The 11,221-nt window shown below is 44.3% G+C and overlaps 1 protein-coding gene across 2 annotated transcripts in view; it reads left to right on the forward strand.

Annotated features, from left to right (window-relative positions):
• LOC144823379 (uncharacterized) overlaps positions 1–4,256 on the forward strand; it is a 49,472-nt gene extending 45,216 nt beyond the window's left edge. The window contains exon 3 of one of the 2 annotated variants that reach the window (XR_013608781.1): positions 1,072–4,256. Coding sequence is in view for 1 of the 2 variants with exons in the window: in XM_078681841.1 (XP_078537967.1) it covers positions 1,093–1,734 (642 nt within the window). In the remaining variant the exon portion in view is untranslated. The remainder of the gene's footprint in view (positions 1–1,071) is intronic. The other variant, XM_078681841.1, reaches the window with a different exon arrangement.
• The last annotated feature ends 6,965 nt before the right edge of the window (positions 4,257–11,221 follow it).

Genomic DNA, 11,221 nt, shown 5'->3' on the forward strand with positions numbered 1-11,221 from the left:
TGGGATTTTGTTCTTATAAAGAAAAATAATTAATGCTTTTCTTTGCCTGGGAGGCTTCTTCCATGGCAGGAGAGCAATAAAATTGTTTTACCATAAATCCGTGGCGATAAGTAACAGTAAATAATGACTACAAGTCTGCCCATCTAAATTGGGCGGGTGGTCATGTAGCTATTTCTCTGATGGCCCTTACTCCCCTGGGCCTTCGAAGAAGTTTGGCGATGGCAGAGACAGAATAGTCTCTGTCATGGCCAAACGTAAGGTCCGTCCGCATTTAAATTGGGAAAGGGGACCATCATATTAGTGGTATGTATACTCTGGCACCATTCAACGGAATATATATGCCACCAATATATAAATCAAGCCCTAAGTCTGTTTCCTTACACCCCTTAATTGAAGCACTAGCCCTGTAGTATGCCATCTGGATGTCCAACCCTAATTTATCACGCACTGCATCAGTTTAGTCATACATTTTCACATTTCTCCTCAATTAGGTGTCAAAAAGAAAAAATTGTATTTCCGAAGACCGGTATCTGAAGACCAACCCTCCCACAAATGCCCCTATCACCCATCTGTGCGGTTGGGCTGATAATTGCCAACTTCAGTTGAAAACACAAACACTGCTGTGCTCGCTTCAGAGCAGATCATCCTATCTATAAGCCTAACACCTCATGCCCTACCTGAAATACTTCCAGAAAAAATGGTTTTGGCAAAGAACTTTCGTTATGACCAAACCTTCTTGTACCATCTTGCCTACTTCGTATTTTATCAAGAGCTCCCTCTTGATGAGTTTGAGTCTGCCCTGGTGGACCTATCTTACCAGGGTGGGATGAGGTTGCCTATGATGAAGCATTCTACAACTAGTGGGTAAGGCTTCCTCATCCACTTAAATTAGCACTCTAGGACTGATCTAGATCCCCTTGTGATCCCAATAAAGGGGGAGGTTTAGAAAGTCTGTTCATAAATGAAGTGGTATGGGCTTCCTTTGATGGTGTTACAGTGTGTATCCTTCTGCATTATGTACATCTATGATAAGTCAGTTGTATGAAGCCCGCTTTCTTTTTCTTTTTACAGGATTAAGACATTAATATCACAATGTCTATTTCATTTGCTGGATGGGAAAATATTTATGAACAGAAGCTAAAGAAGCATGATGAGCCTAAAAGAGGTGGTCAATACTCGATGTACCATGGGACACACAAGGCCCATGCAGCATCCATCATCACTAATGGCTTCAAACGTTCCTCCGATGGACTTCTTGGAGCAGGGGTATACATCAGTCGGAATAAGCAAAAGGCGATGTGCTACCCACTGAACAGCAGTGACGATGATCGAGTAGTCTTCAAGCTTAGGGTCAGAGTGGGCAAAGTAAAGAAGATTGACTGTGACAACCACCAGATGCAGAAGACTTGGCACCAAAATGGATACGATACTGCTTGGGTGCCACCTAACAGCAACATATCTAGTATTAAAAGTGGTCGGGAGGAGGACTGTGTCTGGGACCCCAAACGAATCACTATTCTTGGTATCAGCCACTGCGAGGATGAGCAGCTGAAGGCTGAATTGAAACGCCTGATTGCAAAAAAGAAGCGTGCGTCCAGTGCCAGGAAGTTCAAGAAAAGACCTTGTAAGGCCTGTCGGAAAGAAATGAAGGACACCCATACTTTGCTGAAGTGCTGGTCCTGCGAGAAGACCATTTGCCCTTTTCTCTCCGAGCATAACTGCAAGGAAAAATAAACACCCCTTGCTTACTGAAGACATCTAACCTCCATACTTTCGTGATCTTAGTGTGGCTAATGATGAGGGAGACAAGAGGTGATGTCAAACTTGTATAAAACATCCATTCGGATGAAACCGCTAGCCAAGTGCGTGTGTTAAGCCCTTAAAAACAATATATCAATATGTAAATGGCTTCCGGTTGGGCAACGCAATTTGGTGATGGAAAGGAAGTCCACCCTATGGACTAAATGTTAACTGCCACTCATGTAAGATTTAGTAGTGACTAAGTTAGGGGATAGGTTTGTTCATTCTGTAGGCCTAAGTTACTTTCAACCAACCAGCAACAGCATTTCAACAAAGGGTGTCTAAATTTGTAATACTGCCAGCATCATTTCACAAGATTAATAATTGTGGATGTCATGAAACTATTTTTTGGAAGCTTCCGAAGAAATTCGCCAATTTGTTTTAGAAAACTATTTTGTCGTGGCGAATACAATGTTTCAAAATAAATTTGCTGGGTTTCATTTCTTTTGGAAACCAATATTTGGAGACTTTTCCCGAAACTAAAAAGATAACTTTGCAAATTTCATGAGATCCATGAAGGTTTTCATAGAACTCAATGAAACTGGCAGGAATTAAGTGCCTCGATTTCTTTTCAGTCCTGATCTGTGAGTCCTGGGTATTTATGCGACTGCACAGGACATGTAATAAACTATGCCATGGACTCAGATGTGAAATATATGCATTATATTTTTATGTTCACTATGTCTTATCTTGTACAGTTGCTCAGCCCTCTATTTTATATGTCAAATCAGTATGTACTCACTCTTAAAATATTTTGAACGCTGTTAAAAATTAACTGCCATCTCTGTACGCAAATTACTGATCATGATTCCCAGAATCACAGTGATCAGATTTGAATCACTACATATGGGACTCTATAAAGCAGAAAATATGCCAGTGAAGTGTAGCTGTGGGTCACAGACTAGAAAATAAGTGTTACCATGAAAGGCATAGTATATATATGGCACTGCCAATGTGGTGAACACTCACAACGTGATATGTTTACATACTTTTCCACTGCCTTATCCTCGCACTTGTTGAAATTCCATACATGCAACTACATGAGCTAAGTGATCGTGATGCAAAGAAATGAGAAAGTGTCCAAAACACCCATCCAATGAAAAGTTCCATGACGAAACCAAAAAAGCATATACTTAAAAATACAGACTTGTAAAATATCAATTTGTATTAATAAATATGACCCTAGATAAACATTGACCTATTTAAATTCCTAAATACGGTCACACTCATAGTAAAGGTGTCACAAGTATGAGCAATCTGTTTGAAATGTTGAGGTTGGATCAGCCAATCACAGTGCTTAGATTTGTGGCAATAACTACTAGTTGCCTATTTTCTGCGTTCAGTGACATGAACGTGAAGTAGACTGTGAGAGTAGAAGTGTTTATATACAATAATAATTGTTAATTGCCCTGCCGCTCATTGTGTGCCCTTGTTTGGCTAATGACTAATATTGTGGGGCATGCCGTTAACCAGTTAATTCCATTTGCAGATGGTTTTAACCATTTTCAGCACTCTGTATAAGGTTGTAACACAATCCCCGCACCCAACAACCCCCCCTCACCGCCCCCCAGCGGCGTGAGACCCTCACGGGTGAGTGGTCGCGCTTAACAAACGCTTGATTGATTGAATTATATTTCATGTGTGGCAGTGTTTCTGGACAAGTTGGTATGCATTGATGGCACAATAGTGTTATCTTACATGAATTTCTAGAGGACATTAGGATGCATTTGCCAAATGTCATTCAGTGATAGCTCACTTACCTCATACATGTACCTTAATGTTTGCCTTTGATGAGGAGAAACACACCAAAACCAATCGAACTTTTGCCAAACATATCTTATCAGTGCTAAAAATGTGGCTATATGAACACAGTCATCTATGGAATGTTCACATCACATGGACTGTCCAATAGATATGAATGTGTGTGTGTCCAATTCTGTATGACTTTTATTCACGTGATCTGTGTTTCTCAGCCCGCCTGCCTAACTAAGATAGTGGATTTGATATAGACACTTCAGTTGCGCTCTCCTCAGCGCTGTGATATCCATACGGATGAATGTTGCGCTGTATAAATAAATAAATAGAATACGCATGCCCCGTGAAAGCCCAGAAGAGGACGATCCAAGCCAGATTTTCAGGATAAACAATAAGTGTCAAAGATTTCCACTTGTTGCAATGCAGTCATATTTTTAGTCAGGTTATCAACATACAAGAAAGCCACAGTTTCTCCTGGTATGTATGATAAGCTTAAATATAGTATTTGAATTCCTTGCCTTAAATTTGACAATCTGAGGAGTTTTTTTTAGCAACCAGTATCGCCGGTTGGTGGGGCTTTATGTACTTACGTTTTGATATTTGTGTAAAAATTGTATTGTTTGATGCTCCGACACATGAAATGGTTTGATCAAATAAATGGTGTAAAAATAAATCGTAAATAAAATCAGTAAGTAAAGGCATTTCTCCATTAAGTTCTCCAATTTTTGTTGGTGTCTTCTATAGATTAGCTGGCAAAACACTCCTACATTCATGCATTGTATTCAGTGCTTTTAGTACAGCTGACGTGTTCTGTGATTTATGAAGTCTGAGGGTGGATAGTGAGTGCATCGACACATTTTAATATTATAGCGGGTTGAAACAGTGAACAATAAAAACAAACAACAGAATCATGCAATAGATAAGATCGTTATGATTCACAAAACCTTTTCCCCCAGTTGTTTTAGTGCAGATTAGTAAAAAGTGCATTTTGCAAATGTGAAAATTCACAAAGTGAATTTGTGCATACGAATAAACACTGCACGTGTACATATTTGTGCACATGCATCTCGCAGCTAACACAATATTTGCCCTTGAGGTACGACTTTGGCAGCTCAGATTCTAGAACATATTTTATTCACAAAGGAATGCATTGAAATGAGCACTGAATGCATCACCCATTTCCATACGGTACTTCAGTCATTCCCCATTCTGTTTTTTCAATAGAAATATTGCAATACCGCATAAATTCCTGACCGGAATTACACCACATTTGGCAGAAATCTAGACCTTGGTTAGCGTTCTTTTGTGATTTGGTGTAAATTCATTAAGTAGTTTATGAGAAATTAAGGTTGAAATATTATGTATATATCACACCGCAAAGGATCTGCGGAGCTGATAGATCCCAAGATGAAATCTGATTGGCTTCACCATGATGTTGCGGCGTAGCCCCTTAGGAAGCAGGATTCAGTTTGAGTCCAGGGTCGTAACACAGGCCCCCCCAGCCCACGCGGTGCGGGGGGGCCCGTAGCTCCAAGGGGCCCCCTCGGCACTGAACTCTGGTCGGGAGAGATACTGATTAAGCCCGGAGGGGGCCCCCCCTAAGTACCGTGCAGGGAGACCCCCTCACTTTTCGTTACGCCAGTTAAAAAAACAGATATAAGACGGCAGGATAGGGATAGTCTGCCCCCTAAGCCTGCTAGGGGCTCCCAGAGGGACTACTGCTGGGGCCCAAAAAATATACACGAATTCACGGTGAATCCCCAAATTTGTAAAAAAAAAAAGAAAGAAAAAGCACAGGCTCCCACAATTAAACAAAAACTCCCTGTGGGGACAGCACTTTTAAATATTTAGGCGAAGGAGGGCTAGGGGCTCCTTCCGCAAATATTTAGGTGTCCCCAGGGACCTCATTGCAAGGGTAGATTAAAAATGTAAGGGGAGAGAGGCACGCAGCCCCCACCCAGAGCCTTCAAGGGCCCAGTGGACCCTATCTCCAGGGGTGAAATTATATAAAGTGGGAGGGGGCACGCCCTCCTCCCCTAGGCTCATAAGACCCGGTGAACCCATCCTTAGAGTCACTATTTGAAAAAAGGGAAGGGGGCATGCAGCCTTTTCTGCCTGAACCTCTAAATGCCCCAGAGACCCTTTCCCCTCCATGGCCGGCTCTATTCTTGGGTCCCTGGGAGCCCATCGTCGGGCACAGTTTCACTGCCCGCAGGAGGGGGGACAGGGAAATGTGTGCTGCGACCGGGAGGGAACTCCAGAAATGCTCCCGCAGGATGGGAACACACAAGTTTTGCCCTGAAAACGCTCTTGAGGCTGGGAAACAGAGTGGTCCCAGGAGTAGAGAAAACAAACTACTCCAGCTGGGTGGCAGCAATGCCTGCTCCCACTGCACCCAGATGGATGCATGCAGGGAGGTGCGGGGGCCCTGGGGCTCTCTCCGCTGCTGTGTGTAGTGAGTGCCCCCCAATACTTTTTTTTTTTCTTGGCTTACAAGATGGGTGCTGGGATGCCGGTAGAGTCCCGGGGCCCTAGGTCCACCCCACAGTCTCCCTAAAAAATATAAAGATCTGTATCTACTGGGAGGGCATTAGGAAACCGAAAATATATATTTTAATAAATGAATAATAAATAAGCAAGCAGGAGCCACTGATTTATTTTTCAATGCTCCTGGCAAGGAGCACCCCAGAATGCTCTGTGATGGCTTTTTTAAATACAATTTATTGCAGTTTTATTTGGCATAACGTCCAGGCCTAAGGCCTGCACATATACATGTATCCAGCATTACATCAGTTATGCATGCTACCAATGTTATATAACTTCAAAAACCAGGCACAGACCAAATACTATTCCCCGAGCCCCCTACAATGCAAGTGTCCATAACATTTATGTGATTAGAAATAAGGGCTACTGTTGTATCTAAGACCTATATAACCCCACCTCCATCTCTATAAGGGTTTTGGTAGGCTGTACAGGAGGCAATTCGATACCCCAATAATCCGCCCATCGCTTCCAGATTTTGTTATACTTCTGGGGACAGCCCCTTGCCTGGAGGACTGCTATTTCCACCCCATGCACCTGTCCATGGCCCCATTCCAGCGACCCACTGAGGACGGAGAGTCTGCTTTCCAATGTTGGGTGATGTCACGCTTAGCTAATGTCAGCCTCCGAAACAGAAGGTGTTGTTTGTATCTATTCCCCTATTTCCTCTGACCTATGTAGGAGGACCAACTTAGGCTCGAGGGGGACCTGCCACAACAACACCTGGGCCAGACAGAAGTCACCCTGCGACAAAAAATCTGCAGCGCGGTGCAACTCCACACCGTGTGAAGGAAGGTCCCCTCCTTCACCCCACAGTGATGGCACACAGGAGAGGATATCAACCCCATCTGCCTAAGGTGGTTCCTAGTGTAGTAGGTTCTATGTAAATATTTAAATTGAATCATGCAGTGGTGCGCCAAGATAACAGCGTTTCGGAGTCCCGCCATGTCCTCAGTCCAATGATTGTTATTTAAGTCTTCAATGTCTCCTTCCCAGGCAGTCTGTAGTGCCCCCAGGGTGGTGCGGCTGTGTGTAATCAGCAATTGATATTTTGGTTGGATCGCATGAACGCCCAGATCCCCATCAACAGGCTACATTCTAATGGGTTGAACTTCGGCAAGTCTGCCATTTCCCTAAAATAAGGGGTTAGAGCATGTCAGAATTGTAGATACTTGTAGAATTGGCTACGGTGGAGCTGGTACATCGGTACTGTCCCCTTCATAATTTCACCCAGCGTGACCAAGCCAATAAGGTCTCATGCTCAAAACCCAGACAGCGCAATTGTTGTATAAAGATTCCATACCATCGTAGGGTCTCCCGGGTCAGCCTCCCCCACCAGCCCAACAGCTGGACAATCTGTCGCCATAATTGAATGACCACCCTGGCCGCTGGGGGTAAGTGTTCATTCCTGCATGACTGTAAAGGAGGTCCAGTACCAACCTACTGCCCATTGCCCATCTTTCCACAGCATATGCCGGGTCAGCCTGCTCAGTGACTACCATTTGTTGACATTAAGTAGGTGAGAAGCGGCATAGTAGGAATACACATCTGCTGCTGCTATCCCCCCACAGAAAATAGACTGAACACAAGTGTGGCGAGCTGCTCGAACCACACCTCCCTCCACAGAAAGTGGTGAAGTACTGCAATTATTTGCCAGAACCACAATTGTGGAATGCCATATTATGACTAAAATCAACTCTGATTTTATATTTGCAAAGATTTATGCAATACTGGGTTTTAATTTGGTTTTAATCTGACGATTCCCGTTTATAAGTAACATTAAAAAAAAAAGGGAAGGGAAATTGGAGGAAATTATAGACGCACTTGAAATTGTAAATATACTTTTGTATTTTATGCAGTAATATTGCAATGGTTTTAAGTAACTATGCAGGAAATAAAGAAACTTGAATTTGAATGTGGGAAATCCTGGAGCCGATACAATAATTGCGTCAGAGACACCATCTTGAAGATGGTGAACCAACCCAATAGTGACAAAGGCAAGGGAACCCATGCTCTCACCTCTTCCCGGAAACGCTGCAATAGAGAAATATTATGTGACCAGAAGATAGTCGGGTCTGAGGAAATATAGACCTCTAAATACTGAAAGCTGTCGACAGCCTGAGTCAACTGAACTTCCCATGTCCCCCTGCCTTGATCACCACAAACAGTACTGATTATGACGGATACATATACAACCCTGAAGTCTTCCCGAACACCCTTAGTATCTGCAAAATTTTCAGACTAGAGAACGCTGGGTCAGCGAGAAAAAAACAGCACTTCATCCGCATTCAGTGTGATTCTATCAGAAATCTTGGTGAGACATTCAGACCCGCGCATCAGGGGGTCATACCTCACTCACACAGCCTGAGGCTCCATGGGGAGCGCAAACAGCAGGGGCGATAGCAGACACCCTGCCTAGTGCCTCTGTGTATGGGGAACTGGTCAGATAGCGCCACAGCTACATGCACTCATGTGGAGAGATCTGTATAAAGTAGGCGGATATAGGCCAGGAACTGTGGGCCGAAATTGAGAGCCTGCAAGAGAATGAATGAATACTCCCAGCTGCCACTAACATCTCGTACCACCAGCGCCGACGTCTGCGCCACCTGACACAGCCAATGTAGCATTGGGGCTAGGGAGAAAAAGGTAATCTAACCTGGAAAAGGACCCGTAGACTGGGGAAAAAGGTATAACCAGGCTCTGCTGGTTGGTAAGGTCCTCGATGCTTCTGTCCACCCCAGGGAGGACTCCAGGAAACACAGCTTTAAGTCACCTGAGCTTCGATCGGCTGTGTGCCATCCATCTTCCAGTGCCATTATTTCATTCCAGTCCTCCCCCACCACAAACAGTCCATCAGGCAATTCTCCCCAGAGGCACATGACGCTATCAACGAATTCCTGGCCCTTGGCGGCTTAGATTCTACCCAACGTCAATAAACTCCCATGTAGTGTCCCCGTCACTAAAGTATACCTCACACCCAAATCCGTGCATACTCTAGTGGGTGTGAAGGGGACCCTGTGGTAGATTAGAATTGTTGTGCCCCACGAGCCCCGGATAAACCCGGAATGGAAAATCTAATCAACCCCATATTGTGTCAGGCCCGGTACCCACACTTCTATCATGTGGGTTTCCTGTAATAATAATATGTCTACCTCAAACATTTTGGCTTGTTTCAGGATCGTCCCACTTTTGACTTTATCAAGGATTTCATGTCATGACTCGATTCCCTCTGATGTGGTCCATAACCATCTAGGCTCAAGGGGGATAGCCAAAGTGTTCCTAGTTCATAGTACATCTGTTTCTGTGCCATGGAAAGATAAAACCTCTAACTGTGAACTTCAACATGCCTGCCCCCTCCCGCCACCCTATACCTTAGCAAACATGAAGTATCTGTTGCGGCGGGAGTACCCCCTGGACCCCAACTCGAGCCCTCGCCAATGTATCCCCAACTCCCTTAACCATGAGTCTCTGGAACCTTCAAATGCATCCCTATGGGGGCCTGTCAGGCCTGGGAGCCCCATGAGAACAGACCAGGCCAGAACCGATGCCGAAGTTCATAATTCAAGACTAGGTCAGGCCCCATCCGGGCCAGTGCTGTGACTACAGCTGCGTTAGGAGCCTTCACCTTGCGTCTATGATCGTCAGTTAGAACAAGATTGGTGCTGTTGTTTCAATGTGGACTTCTTTGGGCAGTTCCGTCGATTAACCTGGGAAGAATCAGATTTCGGTGGAGGTGCCGTATGTGGCAGAAGGTTCACCGACTTGTCAGTCCACATGAAGATCTCTTTGGGTGTATCAAAGAACAGAGACTGCGACTTATATATGACCCTCATACGTGCGGGGTATGACAACATATATTGAACATTTAGTTCACTCAGTGTACGCTTGGCCACCACAAAGGACTGTCATTGTTGTTGGACTATTTAAGTATAGTCTGGAAATATAATGACCTGAGAATCATGTGTCAGCTTGTCTTTGGGTCCCCAGATAAATTTGAGAATGGCATTCCTGTCCATGTAGTTCAGCAGTTTGGCAATTCCTGGACGGGGTTTTATCATCCGGAGGGGAGGTTTATTTGCGAGGGGCCTGAGCGCCCACTCAATATTAAAGCAGGGGGATAGTGAGCATTCTGGCATAATGGATTGCAGTCACAGAGAAAGGAACACTACCATTGAGGCGCCCTCGCACCCCTCTGGGAATCCAACAAAGCGTAGGTTGTTTAGCTGGAGACGACCTTCTGCATCTTCTACTCGTGCAGTAAGCGCTTGTGTCACAAGGGTCAGCTCATTGATTTTTTGAAGCTGAGTCACAAAAAATCATAAAAATTAAGAGAGGGGGCAGGGTAAGAATACCCTGACCCCCTAGGAGTCGTGGCAGGGTCCCACTGGCCCAGTGTGAGAACAAATGCCTGACTACACAGCTCAGGGAAGACAGTATACTACTGAATTTGGAGTACCAGCTGTATAAGGGACTAGGCAGCACAAGTGACTCAGGAACACCCTGCATAAAAACCTGCTGGCAGAGGTGGTGTAAAACCTGCTGGCTGAGGTGGTGTAATGGATTCTAACCGTGTGCTCGATGAGAAATAAATATATAAATCAGGCAGCCGCCAGAGGACTATTTAGAAACAAAACCATTGTGGGTGTTGCTTTATCTGGCATCTGAGACTAGAAAGCAGTTGGGGGATGCTGCAGCGACGTTAGGTAATTGTCCTGCCTAGTAAGATGGCAGTGCAGACTTACTCTAACTTTGACCATAGCCCGCTTGTCCACTGGAAGCAGTGAACATTCACTATGCTATATCATGATTTTCTGTGCTATGTTACACGTTAAACTATCCTATGCTATGGTTTTCTGTTATGGTACTATCTTGCAATTCAGTGTATGCCATGCCCTGTTGTGTTGCTTAATTTCATAGTATTTCCTTATGACATAATTCTATACTATATTAATATTGATGTTTCACGCAACAATCTTAAGCATGAAGCACCATCACCAGTGGTCTTTATAGTGAGGCAGATGTTCATTGGGAGTGGTATGTCAGGGTGGCCGCTAGACTTTGGCTAAGAGAAGCATTTAATATGTTGCTAGGGAAAAACACATATCATGCTGGGAAACAATACTGT

This window comes from Lissotriton helveticus, chromosome 3_1 (genome assembly GCF_964261635.1).
Source record: "Lissotriton helveticus chromosome 3_1, aLisHel1.1, whole genome shotgun sequence".
NCBI lineage: Eukaryota > Metazoa > Chordata > Amphibia > Caudata > Salamandridae > Lissotriton > Lissotriton helveticus.